We start from the raw sequence: 25,297 nt of genomic DNA on the forward strand, positions 1-25,297 counted from the left end.
CGCCCGGACCCACAACCGTGGCGCTGGCAAGAGCACGGTTGTGGATGCTCTAACGTGTATAGGAAAAACCGAAAAAGCCTTTTACTGCATCCACAATTCTACACTACACACATTTGACCGCACTATTTCCCACTTCCCCTTTTCCAACATTCCTGCAAAATTCCGTGGAAACAGCGCAAAATCCTCGACGCCTCCTCCGCGCTCGACCGTACAACGGTAAATGAAGTCGGCGAACAATCGCGAGAGCTTTTCCTTTTGTTTCTGTGAACATGTTTAGCGAAATGTGTTGGACGCGTGATGAATTGCAGCTGTTGTAATGGAGTTTTTCTGCTTGTTTTTTTGTGCATTTTTAGCCTCTGGCACCAGGCGAGCGAGCGAGGATGGGAGCAATTTGCGAAGACGAGTGCTCGTTGTCTTCGAATTACAGTTTCGCGTGCTCTCAGGATTTGAGATTCTCCAAGCAAGTTCATGACAATGTCCACGGAAACATTTATCTCGATCAGGTAACATACATCTGTCGGACTGTGTGTGTGAGTTCTATTGGAGCTACTTTCCCTTGTGCTCAAAATTGTTAAATTAGTCGATAGATTGAGGATAATGATAAATCGTTCGGTTTAAGCTTTGTGAAAGCTGTCATGTGTTTCTACCTGAAGAGCTACTATATTTTCTTGTGTTAAGCGTTTGTTCAGATTATAGTCAGTTTATCAATTGTTTTTTTTTGTTTTGCAGCTCTGTTTGAAATTTGCTGATACCGAACAGTTTCAGAGGTAAATAAATTAATTCTGCCATCTATATATCCGATGTAGTTATGCTGAGTTAGAGAGGTTTTTGGTTGGGAATTTCGGTGAAATTGGAGTAGTGGAATATAGAGGGCTGATTTTATAGGAGAACGGTTAACCATTGATATTTGCTTAGGAATTGAGGAAACGAACTCTAATAAAACTGACTATCAGGTTTTAAAAACCTTGTTAGGAGGAATATTTTTTTATTTAGAATTCTTATTAGTTAGAAAGAAGTGCAACTGTGCAAGGGTATTTTGTTCCTATATATACATACATATATGTTTATGTGTGTGTATTTATACATGTATATATCAGATTGTTTCTAAAAAGTTAAATGTATGGCTGAAGTTGAAGAATCAATTATAAATTCCTCAAACGTACAGTAGTCTTAGTTTCTAACACAATATTTGTTTTATTGCCAGGCTGCGCGATCTTAAGCAACTGGGTGAGTGCAGGACATTTGGTGTTCTCTCATTATAGTCATTCACTAGTACTACATTAATTTTGAGAAAAGTATGACCTTAAGTTATCCATGAGGTCATATTATCTGTTCATTTTATTTAATGAACATTCAATTATGTGAAGAAAATCATTGGCTAGTTACAACATTCTATAGTATAATACTCGATTGGAAATTTGAGGAAATTGCATCTTTACGCTGGATATTTGTTCATGCTCTTTTACAGTAAAAGTGTTCTTAGGGAGACGCCGAGATGTTTTTATGGAAACTCAGTTGTAAGTTGTAACTGATGTGTTACACACCTCACTTGTTTACTTCCAACACTTGAGGCAATAGATTATGGCCTTTTTTATTAATTTTTATACAATCATAGTTGCTTTTGTTGTTCAAACTGCAGTGAATATCAAGAAGAAATAGTATCATGGATTTGACAATTGTTTTATTGAAGCTCTCTGCTCTCCTGACGAAGGATCTCAGTTCACATAACTCATATGATGAAGTCATTCCATTGACCATTTTGTGTTAAATATTTTAATTTATCTTCAGGAATGGCACACATGGTTTATCCAGGAGCTGTCCATTCTAGATTCGAGCATTCTCTTGGAGTTTACTGGCTTGCTGGTGAAGCTGTTCACAAACTTAAGGCTCAACAGGTTGTGCCTTTGCATTAGAAATGTTTATGCAAAGTATACAGTGAAGTTATTTTGTAATCATTGCAAGTGATATGCATTTTGCAGGGATTAGAGCTGGGTATCGATCGATTTGATATGCAGACTGTGAAACTTGCAGGTAATTTTGCCTTTTATCTTTCGATGAGTAGGATCATCGATTTGCATAAATCATAGTTCCTGACCACCTCTTATGCTTTGATTGACAGGGCTCTTGCATGACGTAGGTCATGGACCTTTTAGTCATTTGTTTGAACATGAGTTTCTTCCCAAGGTTATCGCAGGATCAAAGTGGTAATATTGCATGACCAACTACAAGTTTGTGAAACAATGTGTTTCCTGCTGATTAGGTCCTATTATTAAACTGTGTAATGATGTTTATAGGTCTCATGAGCATATGTCTATACAGATGGTTGATCATATTGTTGATGAACATCACATTGACATAGATGCTGACACCATTAAAAGAGTCAAGGTGAGTTGATGAAAATGCTTATCATCACTCGGTTTAATTTGTCAGAGCTTAGAGTGAAACATGAGAGCTTGTAGTGAAACATGATTTTATAATATTTTGATGTCATTAAGTCAACTCAGGTGATTACTCTTTTTGCCAAATCTTAATTTCTACTTTATATCTATAACTTGTTGGCTGTGACCAATGAGGAATTCTGTTAGTTGAAATTCTAAGAAGATATTGATGCAGTCTCATGGAGACATGTTACTAGTGTTTCTGTGAAATTGTATTTAAAATTTTAAATAACGGTTTGCTATATGAAATGTTTTTATATTTTATCCTTGGGCAATGTTTATTTCTAATTTTGAGGCACTGAGGCTTTGTGCTAGTATTTGATGAGATTATTTCAATTGCAGTTCTGTTTTCTGTGTCTGTAAGAGTCAATGCATTACTTGTTAGTTATGACTCCATTTCTGTCCCTAATACTTTCACAGGAAATGATACTTGCAAGTTCAAAATATGGTATAGGCAAAGTAAGTGATACTGTAAAGATCATGGAGATTTTATTTTATTGGTAATGGTGCAGCTTTATGGTATGCCAGATCACTGTTGAGATTAAATATGTGGTTTTCTCCAATCTATAGAGCACAAGGGAAAAACGTTTTCTTTATGATATTGTGGCAAATGGTCGAAGTGGCATTGACGTTGACAAGTTAGTAACCTCAACTCATTTGAAGTGTATCTTGCTTAGAAACTTTGTTTATCATCTTATTATTTATTCCACGATTAATTTATGCTGCAGATTTGATTACATTGTCCGTGACAGCCGAGCATGTGGTTTAGGATGCAACTTCCAGTTTGAGAGGTTATTTTCTAAATTTATTTGTTATCCGACTCACATGCTCTTAGTTACTAAAACTTGGGGAAGATTTCACTAGATACAATCATATTTCATGAAGGATTCTTTGTGACTTGCAGGCTAATGGAGAGTATGAGAGTTATGGGAGATGACATTTGCTACCGGGCAAAAGAATGTAAATATATACATAACTGAACATGCTCCTTTTCTTTTAGTAACCAATCCTCTTTTAATGAAATATAAGTTTCAGATCTTACCGTCCATAAGTTGTTTGCCACCCGAGCTGACCTGCACAGAACTGTTTATACTCATGCAAAAGTGAAGGTATGTGCCAAAATTATGTTAAGTTCTGAATTTGATTTAATTGCACATATATAGCAGGAACAAAGTTATATCTTGTTTTGTGTACCTTGGGTGGGCCTATTTACATTTGAAAATTGCTGAAAGTATAGTTTTGTGTTTAAGGCTTTAGAGCTGATGGTGGTAGATGCCATGGTGAGTGCAAATGGTTATCTACAAATAGCATCTCACATACAGGATCCTTCTCAGTATTGGAAGGTTGGGGAGCTTGCCAACTTATATATCTTCTAACTTCGTATATTGCATGATATTTACAGTTTATGTTTTGTGTTATAGTTAGATGATACTATTATAAAGACAATTGAGACTGCTCCAGACCAAGAACTGAAGGAATCCAAGGATTTGATCCTTCGGATTCGCCGGAGGGACTTATATCAGGTCTGATTGACTAATTACACGACATTGACGATTTGTGACTACTAGTGCTACTTTGTTTTTCAGTCATTTTAGCTCCTAGTGCAACAGCATGAGCAATTATCTACTGACCCTCTAATTTGATTTTGCAGTATTGTAATGAGTTCGCTGTTCCAAAGGACAAATTGGAGAATTTCAAAAAGGTCACTGCTCAAGATATAGTTTGTTCACAGGTATGATTGCTTTAGAAATTTTAGTATTATTGGCTTATTTTCCAGGAAACTTTCCGCAATTTATATTTATTGCATTCTTGCTGTATAGAAAAGTGGCGGAGTGTCCATAAGAGAGGAGGACGTTGCTGTTACCAATGTCCGGATTGATTTGACTCGTGGGAAGCATAATCCTCTCGACAGGTGCTTATCGAATTACTTCATGCACCCATTTCCTTTGATATAGTTTTTGAATGGCTATACTTATGTTTTTGTATTCTCTTCGCGTATTCCTTCTTCTTCCAGCGTCAAGTTTTTCCAGGTGTGAATCACGCGTCCCAATTGTAGCTCTTATTAGATTCTCATTTCCGCAACTTTCTCACTGCTTCCCCTCCCCTATTCTCTCCTTTTCAAGGATTATGAAAGTACGGAGAAATTCATTATTTCTGATGATCGCATCAGCCACTTGCTGCCAACATCTTACCAAGACATGATCGTGCGAGTCTACTCCAAAAAGCCTGAACTGGTCTCTTTAATCAGCTTTTGAACTTTGATCAAATTTCATGGTCACGTGGCTGTAGTTTCGTTAATAAATGCTTAACTTTCTGTTTGTGCAGGTTGGAGCTATTTCCGATGCCTTTGAGAATTTTCAGTTAAAGACCTACGGAGTCAAAAAACAAGTGATGGCAACACCAGAGAAGAAAAGGCAACGGCTTATGTAGCGGTTCCACTATCCTGGTTCTTTCTTTCCCTTCCTTCATTAAACATGATGCAGCTATAGTTATACTAGCACATATACATCTTCAATATATTCGTATATGTTATTGAATGGAAATATCCACATGGGCCACTATTTTTTATAACCATGTAAAAAACACTTTGGTTTTACGCATTTATCATAATATACTTCTTTTAATTACTCATGCTTGTCACATTTGATGATTTTATATAAATCGATTTTATTTATTTTGTTAGTTTGTCGTGCCCAACTTCATGTTTAGATGCCGTAAATGAAGCACAATTATCACCATCATTTTGGTGCTTTGATAAACTGATTTTTGTTTCTATCTTATGAAAAAGATGACCCTGAGATTACGGTCGAATTTCGTTCTAGTGTAGGGGAGTTACCCTACATAGGTAAATACATAAAAAATGGACAACATCATCTGTTCCCTTATCGTTACTAGAAACTTCTAAAAGTTGGCTACAAAATATTTCCTTGTCTCCGCTATAAATAATTGTGGATTTAGGGAGATTGCAGATTGGAGTCATTACATAATTTCTTTATTCTTTATCACGTTGAATAATTGTGGAGATGCTGTTTTGCAGTTGGATTATTCCAGCTTAAGACAGATATAGCTTTGATGGTTCACATGCACAAAATAATGTATATATAGTTTTATATTTATAGTAACATTAGTTGCTAAAAAATGTGTGGGACTTGTTTATTTTCAAAATCTTCGAATTTAAATGGGTCTAATTCTTTACTTAGCGCGGCATATTAGCTTATACTACTATGATTTGAATCCACTTTGACTACACATGCTTCACGTTGTATATAAGTTTATGGTTCATGCCTCGTAACTCAAGATTTATAGGAAAAGTTATCTAGTCTCGGAAAAAGATCATAAGCAGAATAGATAGTGCCTTCATTGTTTATTAATGATTAAAAAAAGTTGTTTACTAATGCCATGAGATTGCACTGCCATTTAAAATCTACTAGTAGATATCGGTCAAGAATCTTGCTTTGGGAAATAAATACTAATGGCATGAGATTGCTCTGCCATTATACTTGATATTCCAACTTTTCAAAAATTGTTTAAATTAGATGTTCTTTTAATAAACAACACAATCTTGTCAATAAAATTTGGTCCATGGCATCCACCAAATCATGCGAAATCTAGATTTATCATTTTTAGGTGTTATCTTAATCGCATAGATTTTATTTTACATTAATTAGAAAAAGATGGTTACATGATATTCTGATCAAATCATAATCACCGAAACAAGTGCATCTGAAGATAATTTTGGTAGTTGACTCTGAATTTTAATGCAGTAAAATTGATAAAATAGAAGGGACGGAGGAAAAAGTTGTTGGAGTATTGTGTGAAGGATTTTGTTCACTTTATTATAAAAATAAACTTATTATAAATGAAAAATATGGAGAAAGTAATATGAGGTTAATAATAATAAACTTATTACTGTTACTATATGGTTAAGAATTAGGAATAGGATTAGGATTGAGTGCGGTCAAACTTCAGATTAGATCCTAAAAAGTCGGGTCAATGGGTCGTTTTACCAATTTTTTATTATTAACTTATTTTAATCTATTCAATAAACACTATAATAGCCTAATAGGAGTAATATTCTGAAGAATCTTTTCACATTGCACAAACAAGATGCGAAAAATAAATCTGCATATCAATAAATTTAAAAAAAGCAGCACAAATCACATCACATTAAATTAATCCGACTGACAAAATCTGTGATTAATAATTTCAAATCGGCAAATCCCAACTGATTAAACTTCCACACAATGCTGTCCGCTTACAGTTGCTTTCAATAAATCAGCACACACAAATAGCCAAACGACGTCGCATTTGAGCTAGCCGGAGAGATGGCGGAGGAAGACGTCCACGGCGGCGGCGGATTCGTGAGGGCGGATCAGATAGATCTGAAGAGCATCGACGAGCAGCTCAACCGGCATATCACCAGAGCTCTGACCATGGAAAAGAAGAAGCAGGAGAATGGAGGAAAGCAGCAGCAGCAGGATGAATTGAGGGAGATTCCGGCGAGGCAAGACTGGGAAATCGACGCCTCGAAGCTCGTGGTCAAAGCGGTGCTGGCGCGGGGTACTTTTGGGACCGTTCACCGCGGCGTTTACGACGGAGAGGATGTTGCAGGTATATTTATTGAATTTTTCCTTTATATGGATCGAGATAAATTAGATTCAAAGATGGTCGAATTAGACTGAATCTTGTGTAGCTGTTTTCAATTCAGCAATGTGGCTAATTGACATGTTTTGGAATGGGAAACCTTTTTGCGGCGGTGAAACTGGTTTATGCATTCCATGTGTTTGTTAATTTGTCTCAATATCAGTAGGCATAAACCTTGCAGTATTTATGCTAATTTTTTATTCATAGACAGTTACAGGAGCTTTTCATGTCCAATTTTTTGATGATTAGTAGTTTTCTTGAAGGGAATAGTAGAATTATATGAAGAAATGAAATTCTGGCCCTCATTTGCTTGATAGTTGATACACCACCATATATAGAAAAATGGGCTATTTCTAAATATCCCATAAAAAGAGGGGACTGTTTATGAAATAAGGGAACACTGATGATAAAAGCTTATTCTGATATTGTTAACACTAATTTCAAGCTGCTACTGTGTTTCGATTCCCCGTCCCTTTACTGATGCTAGTTGTTGAGTGGTGACTTAGATTCATAGTGTATGCTTCCGTAGCAGTTGATTTCTTTTATCTCTAGTAAAACTTCTCGACTGGGGGGAAGAAGGCCACCGGTCACAAGCTGAAGTAGCTTCCCTTCGAGCAGCTTTTGCACAAGAAGTTGCTGTATGGCACAAGCTTGATCATCCAAATGTTACAAAGGTTACGATTTTCTGCTAAAATGTTGGATCATTGCTTGTCCTTTTATCCTCTATTGCAAATTGCCCTTATTTCTCTCAAGATGTGATGCTGGCCTCTGTCTAAGAACAAACTCAGTATGCCTTTGGCTGTTCGGGATTTTAAGCATACCATGATTTGTCATGCCTCGGTGCTGATTTGCCTCTGCAGTTCGTAGGAGCTACATTGGGTGCACCAGAGCTGAACATACAAAAAGACAGTGGCCAACTTGGAATGGCGCGTAATGTCTGCTGTGTCGTGGTTGAATATCTACCCGGAGGAACCCTTAAAAATTTCCTCATTAGAAATATAAGGACGAAACTTGCTTTCAAAGTGGTTATTCAGCTAGCTTTGGATCTTGCACGAGGGTAAGACTTCACCTTGATCTCACTGTGATTTGCATTGATTTTACATTTGCTGGTTATTTCAATCACTTGACTTTTCTATGCTAAATTTCCACAGCTTAAGCTATCTTCACTCTCAGAAGATCGTGCACAGGGATGTGAAAACAGAGAACATGCTTCTCGATAAGAAGAGAACAATCAAAATCGCTGATTTTGGTGTCGCACGTGTCGAGGCTTCAAATCCTAACGAGATGACTGGGGAGACTGGCACCCTCGGTTACATGGCACCCGAGGTACATCTATGTCATCTCCCAAAGTAGACACCCCATTAACGATTATATCATTTGCAGTATGGCTTACTTTTCTTCGGTTCAATCTTTCACAGGTCCTCAATGGCCACCCCTACAATAGGAAATGCGATGTATATAGCTTCGGTATTTGCTTATGGGAGATATATTGCTGCGACATGCCATATCCAAACCTCAGCTTCTCTGAATTGACTTCAGCTGTCGTGCATCAGGTACATAAAAACTTAAAAATTGTGTGTTCTTCAAGATCTTCAGTTTTGAAGTAAATCATCATTGTATGCAGAATTTGAGGCCAGAGATACCCCGGTGCTGCCCGAGTTCTATTGCGAATGTGATGAGACGATGCTGGGATGCCAACTCGGACAAGAGGCCGGAGATGGATGAAGTGGTTTCCATGTTGGAAGCCATTGATACATCAAAGGGAGGTGGCATGATTCCTCCCAATAAATCTCAAGGTTGTTTCTGCTTTCGCCCGAGAAGAGGGCCTTGAGAAATCTCTTATCCATTTCAAGTTTGTACAGTGTTGATGTTCGTAGCAAGCTTAGCTTCGATAAACTATACTAGCTAGCTTCTCCTTCATCTCTTGCTTTTCGTATTAGAATTATGTATCCAAACTCTTGCTCAATTCAAAAACAAAATGAACATTTTGAGTTCATTGTGGAAATGGTTTAATTCATTTTGTAGCCAAAAAAATAATTTTCTTAGTTAACATAGAACGAAATAATATACTACTCTTAAGTAGTAGGAGTACTAGATAGAGAGTAGTCTTATGTCAAAGTGATATGAATCAATTATTCTTTTACTCCTTCACTTAACATCACAATTTTATCACTATCTCATTTCATTATTTGTACTATTAATGAATCTTATAGCCTTTTTATTTAATTATATTATATATGAGGCAGTGATAAAATGCAAATTCTAAATATTATGCAAATTATAAACCATGATTTGGACGGTCAGAAAATATCAACAAATGACAAAATAATAGCAACAAAAAATGTCAACACAAGAAGAGCACAAAAGAATTTCCACCATATCCATACTTAGCAGCCATGATGAATTGCATGCTTTGTATTTTCTACGGTTTACCCTATTTTCAACCAAACAACAATTTCGTCATCACAATAAATTCATTCGGCCTATTTTTGGAGATCATTTACCTTTCTATTTTCTTCTTGTACTCCTCGAAGAAAAAGTACAAGGTAACAAATTAATTATTAAAGTTGGAGTTTTTATCATTTGACCTAAAAAATGTCTACTTAATTATTTACTGGTACTACTATTTACTAATTTGAATCAGTTGATTACATCCATAAGCATTTTTGTTGAGCTTGTTGTATTGGGAGGGTTCGTTGCCATCACTATTCTTTGCTTCCATACACACGAGAAAAGGTCTATGTTTGTCGGAATCCTCTGCAATATTTTTGAGATCATTATGTATGCTTGCCCTTTTGGCAATCTGGTAAATAATTACACCCTCATCTTTTTCTTTTATTTTTTTCAAAAAATTATGTTGATGATAGTGAAATATGATGTGTTTGTGCATGCAGCTTAATGTTATCAAGACAAAGTGATGCGGAGCAGGAAACTTTGTGATTTGTTTTAAATAATTTAATCTCCAATTAATTAGTTATTTTCTTTTTTTTTTGTTAAAGTCGGCGTGAGTGACTCCTTTAGGGTTTAGAATTCCTTCTTTAAATTAAATTGTAATAGTCATTAGCCGTCATCTTGGTTTTGAGATTAATAGAAACGGATCTTCGATCCTGTGTCAGGTGTTACCAGAGCCATGGCTGACGATTCCGTGGTAGGCAATCTTTGCGGACATGATCACGGCGATGGTCCTGTGCCGATGAGAGATTGCTCGTTGTTGCGCCGTTTGGAGCAACACTTTGATTTGCGTTTCGATGCCACACAAATGCAAATTGAAGGGGTAAGCAGAAGGCTGGATGTATTAGAAGTGGGTGTAGGCTCTACAGGCAGGACGGAAAGGATCAGACGGGAGGACGGTCGGCGTCTCCGTAGGGAGAGTCGAGTGGATGTATCGTCTGAGTCAGAATCTGATGAATCGGGCCCATCAAGGCGCTCAAGACATTCAAAATCATTGACGAGATCAGGGGGTTCGTGACGTCATAATAGTGAAACTTCTGATGGGCTAGAGGAGAGTGTTAATGAATCTGCGTCGATACAAAGAAATAATCGTATGAGGGATCTCCGTAGGGGACGTGGTGGTGATCGTCATGTCGTAATGGAAAGGGATTGTGAAAGACCGAGGAAGCAAAGGACTCCACCTGGGTTTAGATTGAAGATTGACATTCTCACATTTGACGGGACTCTAAATATTGAGGGTTTTTTAGATTGGGTCGCTGAAGTAGATAGGTTCTTTGAGCATACCGATGTCCAAGAGAAAAAACGTGCCAGCATGGTTGCTTGTCGTTTGAAAGGAGAGGCCTCTGCATGGTGGGATCGGACGCTGCAAGAGCGTGAGGAACTTGGGAAGGCAAGAGTTTGTACTTGGCGAAAAATGAGAGGGATGCTAGTAGATGAATTTTTACCAATGGACTATGATCAAGTCTTGTTCAACAGTCCAACGCTGCCAGCAAGGAACTCGATCGGTGCACGAGTATACATGTGGGTTTAATCGTCTTACAACCAGAAATAAGTTGTTGGAAACCATGGCGCAAAAGGTGGCGCGATACCTTGATGGGTTGAAGCCCCAGATACGTAATAAGATCGGCATTCAGGCAATCCATTCTTTGAGGGATGCTAAAGGCTTCGCTCTAAAAGCCGAACAAATGATTCAATAGAATCCGTTTAGAACCAATTGAGGAGGTGACCGGAGTAGGATGACGGGTCAGCCGAACAGCCAATCAGGCGGAGATGAGAGTAATCCAGTGAATGGTCCGGTGGAAAAGAGAGGATCTGGTGAAGTCAATAAGGGTACTCCACATGTGGGTAACAAACCAAATACAAACCCATATGCCCGAGCATTTAGGGGTAAATGTTTTCGTTGCGGAGAGACGGGTCACACATCAAATATGTGCCCAGGGAGACGCACTGTTAATATTGCTGGGCAGAAGATAGATGATGAGGAGGCAGACTTTTGTGAACCAGATGGAGATAGCAATGATGATGATTGTGATTCATCCCTTAATTTTAGCAGTACAACTCACCCTCAAACCGGCGGTCAACTTTTGGGGAACATGCTTGGAGCTATATGTCAGGAAAAACCTCGCCAATGGGATGGGATGGGATGCAGCGTTGGCCCAAGCAGAGTTTGCGTATAATAGTGTCATTCACTCTTCGACTGGGCATGCACATTTTGAAGTCGTGTACACTAAGCCGCCAGCAATGACAGCTGCCAGTTAGTGTTGGGCAGAGACATGCGGCTGATGACTTCGCTGAGATGTTATACAGAAACTGCAGAAATCGAACCACCGTTACAAAACTGCAGCTGATCAACACAGGAAACTCAAGGTCTTTGCAGAGGGAGAGGAAGTGATGGTCTTCCTTAGGCGCCAACGTATTCCCACAGGGACTTACAACAAGTTACGTCCCAAGAAGATTGGTCCCTTCGACGCATTAATGATAATCCATATGTAGTTGATTTACCAAAGGACTACAATATATCCTCGACATTCAATGTGGCAGATTTGACGGCATACAGACCAGAAGTCGGACCCCAGTACCCGGATCCTGAATTTCATGAGTTCTCCCCCGGTGGAAGAGCATGATGCGGAGCAGGAAACTTTGTGATTTGTTTTAAATATTTTAATCTCCAATTAATTAGTTATTTTCCTTTTTTTTGTTAAAGTCAGCGTGAATGACTCCTAGCTTTAGGGTTTAGAATTCCTTCTTTAAATTAAGTTGTAATAGTCATTAGCTTATTGTTGCTGGTTTTGCTAATGGGATTACTTGGTTCACTTATGCCTTTCTCAAGACTGTTGATCCTTATATTGCTGTGAGTTAATTATGTTTTTAGTTTTCTTAATTAATGTTTATATGATTTTTTTGTAATGTTTAAATTAATTTACTTTGATTATTTTTTTAATTGTAGGTTGGAAATGGGATTGGGGCATTGTTTGCTCTTATTCAGCTAGTTGTGTTTGCTTATTACAAATCCAAGCATAATAATGATAGTGATTCAGGTAGCGATGCGACATCAACGAGCGAAGAGTAGTCAAACTCCAGCCATGTGTACAATTAAAGATTGGAAATATAGCCAAAAATGTAGATTTTTTTTGTCACACTGTATTTCGAGCAATTAGGAGGACATTATTTATTATTAATAATATTTAGGATAAATTTTAAGGTTTCGAGTTTTATTCTCTTTTTGATATATTGAGTTATATTATAACGTGAAACAACAAGACATTAATATGTTTTTATGATGTAGATATAATGCATTAGAAGTCGTATATTATATATGTCTATCATTAACAAATTTGAGATTAAACTTGGTTCTCGGATCGGAATAGGATTTTTTCAAATTCAACACTCGATTTAAGCTATTTGTAATTTGTATACGTTGTTTGGTTGCTCATTAAATGTACATGTAAAATATTATGTAGCTTTATGTGTATTTTAATACTAATAATAATAATAATAATAATAATAATTATTATTATTATTATTATTATTATTATTAAATAATCAACTCAAAGTATTTTATTTTTGAGATTTTTTAAATCTGTAAATGTTGATATACATAGAATCAGATAAATTTCGTTGAAATAATATATCAAGAAAAACGATATATATTACAACTAGAACTAGGCAACCTTATCCCAAAGTCAATTAGAGTTAGATATGTTATCAAATTCATAAACGGATAAATTAAGACTATGTCTATCATTTAGATATTTAAATTGCCTATATAAACACATGTTTACACAAGAATTCTGCATCACCAAAATCAGCATCTCATTCTTTCTTTCTCGCTTTTGTCATACAATTCTTTTTGAAGTTCAATATGCACGGAGTCAGTCTTGTTCGTTTCATCGTCGGCATTGTTGGTTTGTATCTCTTCATTCTAGTACTAGTTTCTTTGTTTAATGTTAATAATTTTGTTTTGATTCTTATAATTTTTTTTGTTTCTTTTTTGTCAGGCAACATAGTCTCGTTTGGACTGTTTCTGTCTCCAGTGTAAGCATATAAATCTCATGAATTTCTTGAAAAAAATATAATTAATACTCCTAGTATATAGTTGTGGTGATGTGAAATATGAAATTTGCAGGACAACAATATGGAGCATCCACAAAAACAAAAGCATAATGGATTTCCATCCATATCCATTCCTTGCTGCTTTCATGAATTGCATTCTATGGATATTCTACGGCATGCCTTTTGTTCATCCCGATAGCACTCTCGTGGTCACTATTAATAGCGTTGGTCTCGCATTGGAGATTATATACCTAATTGTTTTCATGATCTATGCCGACAAGAAGTATAGGGTAAGATTAGTACATGTATTCATATTTATTATGATTTTCAAACCCTAACCCTAACCCTAACACGACTTTATTGTTTTTCTCAGAAAATAATACCTCTCTTCATTCTTTGCGAGCTCGTGCTCTTTGCTATCATCATCATAGTCTCGCTCCTCGTCTTTCACACCACTACCGATAGGTCCATGTTAGTCGGTATTATCTGCGACGTCGCCGGCATTATCATGTATATCTCCCCTCTCAGCACCCTGGTAAACCCTAACCCTAATTCCACTTTTCTTTTTCATGATGATACTCAAATTGTTTTTAATTTGACAAATTGATTTTTATTTTACAGAAACATGTTATAGAGACTAAGAATGCTGAGTCCATGCAATTTTGGCTTTGCCTATCCGGCTTCCTTAACGGTGGCATTTGGTTTTGCTATGCTTTCTTGAAGAAATTTGACCCTTACATTGCTGTGAGTTAATAATTTTTAAATTCAATTATATAGCTTATTTTTTTTCAAATAAATCATAATAATATATACTCAATTGTGTAGGCTGGCAATGGAATTGGAGGATTGTTTGGCGCGATCCAGCTCTTGGTGTACGCCTTTTACTACTTCAAAGCGAAGAACAATGTGGCTAACGACGGCAAGCAAAGTGATGCGCAACGGAAACTTTCTCAATTAGTTTGATTTTTTTTATTAGAGTTATGCAGCAGTTTGATCTTTTTTGTTATTAGCAGATTAATTATTTTGTTCTAGCTTTCAAATTCGATTCTAGGGTTTTGTTTTGAGTTACTTCAAATTTTTGATATTGTTTTATTACATTTGCAATATATTTCAATTCTTTTTTTCTGAGGCACACTTCAATTCTCTATTTTGTGTCGATTAGTTTTGACTTTTGTAACTTGCTCCGAATATAAGAATAATTAAACAAGAAGCCGCTAAAATTACTTTCGAAAGTTTGTCTTAGAGCAAATAATTTAAAAAAGATCAAACAAATTGGGAAGCCATCATTTGCACATCGCTTGGCTTGCCATCGTTTGACACATTGTTCTTGCCTTTGAAGTAGTAAAAAGCATACACCAAGAGTTGGATCGCACCAAACAATCCTCCAATTCCATTACCAGCCTACACAATTAATTAAATATATTAGTACTAATTATTTGAAAAAATAGGTTATAATATAATTGAATTTAAAAAGTGATTAACTCACAGCAATATAAGGATCAAATTTCTTTAAGAAAGCATAGCAAAACCAAATGCAACCGTTAAGGAAGCCGGATAAGCAAAGCCAAAATTGCATGGACTCAGCATTCTTAGTCTCTATAACATGTTTCTGTAAAATAAAAATCAATTTGTCAAATTAAAAACAATTTGAGTATCATCATGAAAAAGAAAAGTGGAATTAATTAAACAGAACAAAAATGATTTAATTCATTAACCCCCAACAAAAGTAATGAATTGTTTTAGCCCAAAGACTTTTTAACGAAATAAGAGCCCATTTAAAAATCAAATTAAGGGCCCAGCCTATTATCTCTCTCACTCTTATTTAAGACCCTCATTGTTGATTTTGGGCCAAGACTCTGAGGATTGGAATGGGCCCGAAGTCTCAAAAGAATATATATACAAAAACTACTACAAAAACATACCACCATCGTAAAAAGAAATAATCTCATTTTCTTTGGACCGTCCATCAGAATTAGTATCTATCTATTTATAGTAAAATTATTTCAACCCCTTTTTCACTCTCTCTTTATTATTTTACGAACTTTATATTAAAACTCGTATCATGTACTATCAAGACTTTTTTTTTTGAACGGAGGTAGTATTGTTTTCAAACAATTACTCTATAGTACTGTTGGGGTACAAACAACCGTGAGGGCTTTGCCCAAAGCGGACAATATCATACTAATGTGGAGTTCGGGTGTGCACCACCGGGACCCAACAAGTACTTCTCATCTCCTAAGCGGGAAAGTTTCTGGAGTGAATAATTACTAATCAACAATTTGAAAGATAAAACAAACAAAGATTGTTATTGTAAAATACACACCACGTGTCAAATTGGATGAAACTATCTAGTAGTTGTGGAGAAAGTGACAAGAGAGTAGCAATAAAACAAATACAAGAATGTCACAGTATCTTCAACCCCACTACCAAAAAGAACAAAGAAAGTAGCACTAAGTTTTCTTACAAAGCACAAACTCATACATCCCAAAAGCATAAATTGTTCCTCCTCAGGTGCTTTTCCTTTTCTAAACATTGCCTGATTCTCTGTTTTTGAATTACTACTACTATTTTTTAAAATTCTTTTCACTAACTCATTTTTATAAGAATTTTCATGTTGTCATTACCACTCATTAATTTAAGTAACATCATAGAAAATTATTAAAACACTAGCCATAATCTTTCTTGTGATCACCCACCTTTGTATAAAGCTACATGTCACATTAATTAATTGTTCAAATGGATATATTCAATAATTTGGTTGATGAATATCCCTGTCTGTTTAGCTTTTCTTTAGGGCAAGCCACCTTTAGTTAGGCGGGAGGAGGACTAACAATCTTTGTCACCTATATTGAATCAATATATTAATCATGTAGACATAATTACTTATTCTAAAAATATGTACTACTGATATTTTTCTATTCAAAATTGTCATTTTCTATAAGAATAAAGTTACTTAGATTTTCAATATGTTTATTACTAATAATTAAAATAGCTTCGAAACAAAGCTACTTGCTAGGAGACGGAGTCAAATTGGGATGTCGAGAAAAAACTAATTTTTTTAAGATATGGATGGTAGATTTTACAAAGTTTAAACTAAAAAAGGAAAGATAAGGTAAAATGAAGCTCAAATGTATATACTTGTTTTTTCAGTCAAAAGATATCTCCACGTACCCTTTTTTCCTACCTTGCCTTAGCAAATAAGGAATCGTAAAACTATATAAAGAAGAAAAGCATTTTTCCTTTATGTATTTATTCGCTACCACGCATAATTGTTCATGTATATATGTACCCACTGACACTATTTTTGGACCGTAGAAATCAATTTTGATTTCGTGATTGAGAGAACTTCAATTTCTCAATCACTTGAGATTTGACAATATAATTGGCCACAATAATTTATAGATAATTTTTCCTTTTTAATTCAATACATATATGTTTACTTATCTATGCATTTTAATAGTATCATTAGATCGATGGAATTTGATAATAGAAACGCCCCCCACCCACCACCACACCCACACAATAGCTTTTTACATATATGTGCATCTTTTTCTTTTATATAGATCGGACCTTAATTTTATTCAATTTATTGTAAAATGATATGAATATTTCTTTATTACTACACATGCAAATTACATACTAGTCGGGGCGGACACAGAAAATTGTTATAGTAGGGGATATATATTCTAAAATATGGATGAGATAATAATTGTTAATTTGATTATCTGAACTTGATTATAATGCATGTGTGTTGATTACGGTTAAATAAGTTGCACCGCAAATTATCAATTTTTTTTTTTGCAATGTCGAATATCTTTCATTATGGGCTATGGGCATTTTAAAAATACAGGAACATGTAGGTAAAAAAAATTTATTTAATAGCATTATCTGGTAGAGGGGGAATAATAAACCGAGTCCCATCCCGTCACTCGTCATTATAAAGATAAGAAATATTACTATATTATATTGTAGATTCCATCTTGATTTAAATATTAGAAAATATTGTCACGTTTTTTTATTTTTATGTAAAGTTTATCATTATCAATATCGAACTAGGAATAAATTCTTTAAAATATATTCCTGCGCTGTAATTGATTAAATCATTAAGAAGGAGATTGGTATGAATAAATTATTTATAAAGGAATACACGAAATTGTGAAAATGATACTATGTGGGCAAGGAATGGGCGGTTTATAGTCACATTTGTGGTAGTGAATTGGTATATCTAATGAGAGAAAATATATGGTAATAGTCTAACAGATATTTCTATTTAATAGATAAGTGCAAGAAAATAAATTATGTTTTGATGTATGTTTTTAAATGGCAATTGATATTCATTCTTTTATAAGTTAGTTCGCATATTTTGATCATATTTGATAATACATATCATGTGAGTGGTTCAATTGAAAACAATTATAAAATGAGAAATTGAAAATTTATTACGAAAATGAAAATGTAGTAGTTGGTAGTACAAAACTTTTCAATTACTCCATTGATATGCTCTCAAATTCTCATTTTGAGATAGTAGTTCTCAACTAAATAACTTCTTGTATATCACATTTAATTTTCAAACAAAGAAATCTTTTGAATCAGAATATATTCTTATTATCAATACATTATAGCTTAAATCGAATAAATATTTTGTTCTTCAGTTTAGTGGCCGATTACTGAATTAACATTAACACTCATATATATATTTCAGAAATGTAAATAAACGATAGAACATATTAATCTATATATGATGGATTATAAAAAAAATTAATAACTACATTTTGTATTCTTAGAGGTTTACTTCGCATATACTACAGCAGGCTAGGTAGGTTTAATTGGGCTTTCCAGCCCAACAAATGCAATCAAATGGAGTAGATGATTTAAAAATAATAATATCCAAAAATTTAATTGATATTTTTCTTTTGAGAGGCTCTAAAATATCAATTGTATTATATATAGACCGATTATACGTGTCGATTACATTAACATGTGATACTAACTTTTCAAATTATTCACAAACCAAAACATCTTGAACCTTACCTTATCGCAAAGATATACTCCTAATATATAAACAAATGCATAGATTCTTCAATAATAAAATTGAAGTTTTAACATTAAAAAAGGGGTTGTTGTAAGAAGTATAATTGATCGTAAATAAAGACCCATGATAGTATGTTCCCTTGATTCCATATTTATCGATGAAAAAAGGATGCTTTATTGTCCATGCATGAGGATTTAAAACTAAGTAATTTCGAATGCCTAATTACTTTTCTCCATATTTCCCTAATAAAGAAAGATTCTTGAATTGGTCATCTTTTTTTGTTAAGTGATGTTTCAATTCCTTCTATATTTAAATTATGTGATTTTAAAATTTTTAATTATGTAGCTTTTGAATTTTTAATATTTTATTTTTAATTTGAAAAAGTATACTTTTAATAAAAAAAAGTAATAAAATGAATAGGTAGAGTCGTTGTTGAAAGTTTGTGGCATAGTGTTCAATGTTATGGCCGAAATTAAAAATGATGACGAGAGTTTAGGGGTGGGTAAAAATAATGAAATCTTGCTCTTACCCTACTAAAAAAAATATCGAAAATACCAAATTTTAGGTATACTGCAACTTTGTGTAATTAGTGAAAATTAATTTTTGGATTTTCAATTTTTTTGGATATATTGTGCAATTTCAGTTTTACATGCTGGTTCGGTTTTTGTAGTTTGGATTTTGATTTTTTCAATAATTCGGTTCGGTTCGATTTCCATTTTCACAAAATTATAATTTTTCGGTTTAGTTCAATTTGGCTAAAAAACCGAATTGAAAATCGAATACTCATCCTAATTGTGGATGTCGTAATAGATAAGTTCATTTGTGTTTATAAAAAAAAGTAAATACTAAGTTCATTTGTATGGTTAACTAAAAATTGCAATATCATGACAACCTTTCAAAGCAAAATTCAAATTCACATCTGATTTATACATAGAAAGAGATTGATTAAACTGATTGATCTACAGAAAATTATTCCCAGACATGCAATTCCACGGCAACAACTGGCGAACACATGGAAAGTGGACCACATAGAAATAATTATATAAAATTCTCTCTAATCTTCAACTTAAGGGAAATTTTATTCTTGCTTGAAATGATTAATATATTGGATTAACCCCACTAGCTAGAATCTGCCTTGATGTGCACAGAATAAATGCTAATTCATGCACTATTAATTATATTACACACGTCAGTTATGCTGTTTGAAGCTATAGTGATCCTCATTTGAGTCTTATCTTCAATCTTTTTGTTCTAGACAATATAAAGTTAATGAATTTTTACACTTCCTTTCTTCGTATAAAATAATCTATTTAGTACATGAGAATAATTAATTAGCCTTTTTTGAACAAAGATGGAGAGACATTTTGTGATGATTTACGTTAAAAAATTGGTTATGTTTCTAAATTTTGTTACGTTAAGAAATTGGTTTATTTTTCTAAATCTAAGAAAATTCACTTAATTATATTTTTATGAGTTGCAATAGTTTATATATTTATGTGGGTTGTAGCTAAATTTTGCCACTGTCTTATTATATGGCTGATTTTGTTACATTACATATTTGTTGTGGTGAAATTATAAGATCAAATATAATTGTTATCAAAATTTTACCTCCAAACAAATGAGAGATAGATTATCTGGGAACACTGCGCGTGGTTGCTGTTGTTAGATCTGCAACAGCTAAACTAGCATATACCCTCAATTCAAATTTAACAATTTGCAAACAAATGCATAAACTAAATAATTAAACAAAATTAAATGGAGTAATTAAGTGAAAATACCTTATACTCCCTCCGTCCCAGACTACTTGCACTTATTTCCTTTCTGGGCGTCCCAAGTTATTTGCACTCTTTCCATTTTTAGTAAAAATTATCTCATACAGCCGCAATTGTTGACTTTGTTATACACTCATTCCTTAATCTCCGTGTCGAAAAGGAAATGTGCGAGTAGTCCGGGACGGAGGGAGTATTATTTACACGAATAAGTTCAAATAACTATGTTATGGAGATAGCACCTCAAAACAAATATACTGTTTTTGACAACATATGCATATATTTCATGTTCTGTTCATTTATTTAAGAATCTGATATATATATTTAAAATGCTTTTATAAATATATTTTAAAGGTTTTTTCAGTAAAACCAACTTGACAACTAGCCAGTCTGCTACGCATTTGTCCAGTGTCGAGTCGAGTGTCTTGATTGGTTTAGATCTCCTCGTAAATGTCCACTTGTGTAATCTAATAGTAATAATTTATGGAATTACGTAAGTTTATTATAATTAACAAAATTCGGCAATCAATATAAAATTCTTATGCACCTAACTTACATAAAACTATAAAAGTATTGGATTAGTGCTAAAAAGGGTCGTTGACTATAAATAAGAAATGCAGAAGATAACATTTCCCATTACTACTATTTACGAACTATATATTTAATCGAATTATATTATTTGTATTTATGGCTGCATTAATTTCACAGCAAAAATATAAAATGGTTGACTATTTGGATATACCGCAGCGTAGTGGTTACCGTAAATAGTGTGGACTTGACCGCACCCGACAACTCCCCGACCGCGGAGAATGGCTACTGTTTATCCTCCATATTCTACAGTACCCCCCAACCGCCCATGATCCGATCAGCGCACCCCCAGCGCAAGTTAGCCACGCCCAATCAATATACCCCACGACATCCCCCGCAAAATTACGAATCAGACTAATCACTCCCTGCCACCACGCCAATATTCCAAAGTCCACTTGGGCAAAATCGTCTTTTAATTGAAGGCACACCACTATAAAAGCGTGCAGCCCCTCTTCAATCAACTTTACTGCAAAAATCATCTTATGATATCGGCTAACTGAAAATATCATAAAATTACCAGAAAGCCCTCGCCGGCCTTCCTCCTCCTCCGCCACCGGAGATCTGATCAAAACCTCCTCGAATCAGTTCCTTCGTAGCCTGGAACTGATTTTTCCGGCGGGAAAATCACTGTTTCGGCTCCGGGAAGTTAATCACCAGGAGCTGGGAAAAGTCGTGCGGCGCATGATGGGATTTTGCATCTGCCCGTTGGAAAGTCCGGCGAGGCTCCTGTGGTGCTCGAGCTTCTTCCGCCACAAGTTAATGCTGTTCTAATAATCCATAGTGTTTTTTAATCGAAGAAATCATCCGCCGTTAGCATTGTACTGTGTTTAGAATATAATATAGTGTGTTTTTTTCTGAGACAATTATACATACACGTTGCGTGCGTGTTTGATATTTGGATCTGCCGAGTAAATCAGCGGAAGGAGATGGAATCTGGACGTATTTTCTTCGAGCCGTCTTGCCAGAACAATATGCTGTTCGTTAATTCCCATTCCGGATTTCGAGGTATTCAATCATCATCCATCCTACAATTTTAATTAATTTTTTAAAATTCCGAATTTCGATGAAACTGAACAAGCTAAACGATGTATTTAACCTAGTAATTATTCAATTTGAACCGTAATTTTGCTTTGAATCGGTTATGAGATGTGAATCTGGAATGTAGTCGGAGGAAGAACGGTGATAAACATGGAGGAATCGTCGAAGCGGCGGCCGTTTTTCAGCACGACGGAGGAGCTCTACGACGATGACTATTTCGACGAGCAGTTGCCGGAAAAGAAACGCCGTCTCACTCCCGAGCAGGTATACAATATATTTCGCATTACGTTTCCAAAACAATAGGAATCACGATGCTTTCCCCCAAAAAAGTTCCATTAAGACTAAACAGCATATTCTACTCATCTTAAATCAGAATCAAATTCCCCAATTAATCAGAATCTAATTTGATTCGATCGGGAACATGATTTGATTTCTGACTATGCAAAATACTCTATGTAATCAATTAATTGTGGCGATGATAGGTGCACATGCTGGAGAAGAGTTTTGAGACGGAGAACAAGCTGGAGCCGGAGCGCAAGACGCAGCTGGCTAAGAAGCTGAACCTGCAGCCGCGGCAGGTGGCGGTGTGGTTTCAGAATCGCCGCGCGCGGTGGAAGACCAAGCAGCTTGAGAGGGATTACGATCAGCTCAAATCCTCATACGATTCACTCCTCTCCAACTATGACTCCATCCTCAAGGAGAATGACAAGCTCAAATCTGAGGTATCAAAATTCAAACTTTAGTTTTTTGAATTTAGTTATCTTCTATGTGACACTCCAACAATAAATGAAGAAGCTTAAAAATTAAGTATGATCACTTATATTAATATTTAGCATTCACATGCAATGAGGTTTATTGAGTTTTAAGGTAATTAATGGCTAGATCCCATGTCATTGTTCTTAGTGATTAATCTAGAGTTACTTAAGTCGACTATTTCTTAAGCAAATTGTACATTTATTTTGAATAGAGTGACATTGATCTTAGCAATTTTGTTTTTTTCGTTAGTTGGTGAAAGGATTACATTAAAATTCATTGAAAAAAATAAACATTTCCTTGAATAAAATTCCAAAGAAAGTTGGATTGGATGCTGCTTCTTCAGAAGATGAAAGGGACACGAGGGGCCAATTCACATGCCCAAGATTCGTTCTTAGCTAATATACAATGTGTAATAAGATGAGCAAAATTAGTTGCCTTTATTTTAATTTTACATAAGTCATCAGTGAAATAGTAGTAGCCTTTTCAATTCCCAAATAGAGAATATACCTTCTTAGTTCCTTTCCTATTTAAATTAATCTACTATTTACAGTATCAATTTATCTTATGTATAAATTCATAAATCAATACAGCTACTTTCCTTGACTGAGAAGATGAAACCGGAGGAAACCGCCGGAGAACCGGGTCAGAAACCCGAGCCTGTCACGGAGGTGGATGCGGTCCAGCCATGCCTTGAGCTGACGGTGAAGGTGGAAGACCGACTCAGCATTGGCAGCGACGGCAGCGCAGTGGTGGACGACGACGGCCGCCAGCTTCTCGACAGTGGCGACTCGTACTTCCCACCGGACAATGACTACCCCGACTGCATAGCGGCCGTTGAGGGTATCAACTCGGAGGAGGACGATGGCAGTGACGACGGACGGAGCTACTTCGATGTGTTCGCGGTGGAGCAGCAGGAGCCGATAGGGTGGTGTATTTGGTCTTGAAATGGAGACCTGTTTATTAGCTTATTGTGTCATTTTAAGTTCCTAGCTTTGTTCTAAAAATAAATTGTACTTTGAGATTTGCTGTATTTACTTTGTTATGCTGGGAGGAGTTAAGTTAATATATATTCATATTATATGTATGTGTGTAAAACCTGTCCAATTTAATTTGATGAGTACTTGAAATGTTTTGGAGAAAATGAAAATCATAGTAATGAACTTAACGACAGAAATTTGTCGATTGCAACGGAAAACATTTTTTGTCGTTTCATTTGGGATATTGGCATTTTGAATCCATTAGCAATTTTAAGAAATTATTCGAGTTTCAGTTTCTGTACCTCTTTTTCTACGTTTAACTATTTTTGAATTGATTTATTAACATGATTTGTGTTTATTGTTTTTCCTTGATAATTTTAATGCTTTTGCTATCATTTTTACTTTTAGAGCTTTTGACTTAATCATGAGCGTCCATTGGCCTGCTTCGGACCTGTAAGAAATTGGATTTTACCTTCTTTGTAGGCGAGATATTTAATTTTGTAACAAGCCATTTTCTTTCTAATTATTTTATTCAACTTTTGCTTACTATCTTAGTAGTTTGAGCTTTTACTTGTTGTATCAAAAAAATTCCTAGGTTTGTTTTATTTTTATTATCAGAATTTATATTTAATTTTTGTATTTAATACTCCCTCGTCCCATAGTATATGTCACACTTTCCTTTTTAGTTTGTCCCACAAAAGATGTCACATTTCCTCTTTTGGAAAAAGTTTTCTCTCACATCAATTATAAAATTATATTTTCTCTCACTACTTTAACACACAAAACATTTCCTAAAATCTCGTGCTATCTCCCAAGTATGTCATCTTCTTTGGGACGGAGGGAATATTGTGTAATCAAGCTATGTATGGTGTAATATAAGCTTCAATATTTTGCAATAAAATTAATTTTCTTTTGTATATTAATAAAACTTTATTTTAAGAATCGCAGGCTTTCTGCTTGAACCATACCTCCTCAAATAATTTAATTTTTGGTGTGTGTGTGATTTCATATCAGTAAAGGAAGGATAAGCAGAATAAACACTCTACCTTGAACCCCACTAGTGCTGCAGTTCAACTAAGTTTCAATGTATCTACAATTATTAAAAGAAAATAATAGCCATGTATTATTATAAGCCTCATATATATTTCATACCCTTCCTTTTCTTTATCAAAATTTCATTCAATAGTATAATCATATGATGTGCTACATGTCCGTTATACAATTAATATACATACATATTTACATACAACTACAAGCAACATCAACATCAATGATCAATCAGCATCCACCACCCAAAGTAAACAAATAGAAAATTTGAAAATAAAAATTATCACTTTGGTTTGATGCATTTTATTTGCAACCACTGCTTTGCAATATCTATCTATCTTTGTGGGTTGAGTCGGCAAACTTTCAGCATCACAACAAAAGCTATATATATATATATATATATATAGGGTTGCGTTAAAGATAGAACCATTCTTAAGTGTAGAACCTTTGACCCCTTGTAATTTTTACTAGTCTAAAATCTTATACATATTCAAGAAGGTGAAA

At 34.9% G+C, this 25,297-nt stretch overlaps 4 protein-coding genes across 4 annotated transcripts; all 4 read left to right on the top strand.

Moving 5' to 3' along the window:
- The first annotated feature begins 95 nt into the window (after positions 1 to 95).
- LOC121768390 (deoxynucleoside triphosphate triphosphohydrolase SAMHD1 homolog) lies at positions 96 to 5,065 on the top strand. Its single transcript, XM_042164887.1, has 20 exons — positions 96 to 216; positions 354 to 503; positions 730 to 767; positions 1,205 to 1,227; positions 1,789 to 1,895; positions 1,980 to 2,031; positions 2,120 to 2,204; positions 2,295 to 2,385; positions 2,859 to 2,897; positions 3,009 to 3,076; positions 3,167 to 3,229; positions 3,343 to 3,398; positions 3,474 to 3,547; positions 3,689 to 3,781; positions 3,860 to 3,961; positions 4,090 to 4,170; positions 4,259 to 4,350; positions 4,453 to 4,468; positions 4,562 to 4,672; positions 4,764 to 5,065. Exons 2-20 carry the CDS (start codon positions 381 to 383, stop codon positions 4,866 to 4,868), a joined length of 1,419 nt encoding a protein of 472 aa, XP_042020821.1. The 5' UTR covers positions 96 to 216; positions 354 to 380; the 3' UTR covers positions 4,869 to 5,065.
- A 301-nt stretch (positions 5,066 to 5,366) lies between these two features.
- Positions 5,367 to 9,097, top strand: LOC121768391 (serine/threonine-protein kinase STY13-like). Its single transcript, XM_042164889.1, has 6 exons — positions 5,367 to 7,049; positions 7,635 to 7,756; positions 7,943 to 8,139; positions 8,234 to 8,408; positions 8,501 to 8,635; positions 8,707 to 9,097. Exons 1-6 carry the CDS (start codon positions 6,764 to 6,766, stop codon positions 8,911 to 8,913), a joined length of 1,122 nt encoding a protein of 373 aa, XP_042020823.1. The 5' UTR covers positions 5,367 to 6,763; the 3' UTR covers positions 8,914 to 9,097.
- A 4,248-nt stretch (positions 9,098 to 13,345) lies between these two features.
- On the top strand, positions 13,346 to 14,683 carry LOC121768019 (bidirectional sugar transporter SWEET5-like). Its single transcript, XM_042164359.1, has 6 exons — positions 13,346 to 13,438; positions 13,532 to 13,568; positions 13,660 to 13,876; positions 13,960 to 14,121; positions 14,208 to 14,330; positions 14,412 to 14,683. Exons 1-6 carry the CDS (start codon positions 13,396 to 13,398, stop codon positions 14,547 to 14,549), a joined length of 720 nt encoding a protein of 239 aa, XP_042020293.1. The 5' UTR covers positions 13,346 to 13,395; the 3' UTR covers positions 14,550 to 14,683.
- Positions 14,684 to 21,446: 6,763 nt separating this feature from the next.
- Positions 21,447 to 23,864, top strand: LOC121768777 (homeobox-leucine zipper protein HAT5-like). Its single transcript, XM_042165325.1, has 4 exons — positions 21,447 to 21,980; positions 22,141 to 22,277; positions 22,496 to 22,735; positions 23,360 to 23,864. The coding sequence occupies exons 1-4, from the start codon at positions 21,902 to 21,904 to the stop codon at positions 23,711 to 23,713; spliced, it is 810 nt and encodes a 269-aa protein (XP_042021259.1). The 5' UTR covers positions 21,447 to 21,901; the 3' UTR covers positions 23,714 to 23,864.
- The last annotated feature ends 1,433 nt before the right edge of the window (positions 23,865 to 25,297 follow it).

This window comes from Salvia splendens, chromosome 15 (genome assembly GCF_004379255.2).
Source record: "Salvia splendens isolate huo1 chromosome 15, SspV2, whole genome shotgun sequence".
NCBI classification, from domain to species: Eukaryota; Viridiplantae; Streptophyta; class Magnoliopsida; order Lamiales; family Lamiaceae; genus Salvia; species Salvia splendens.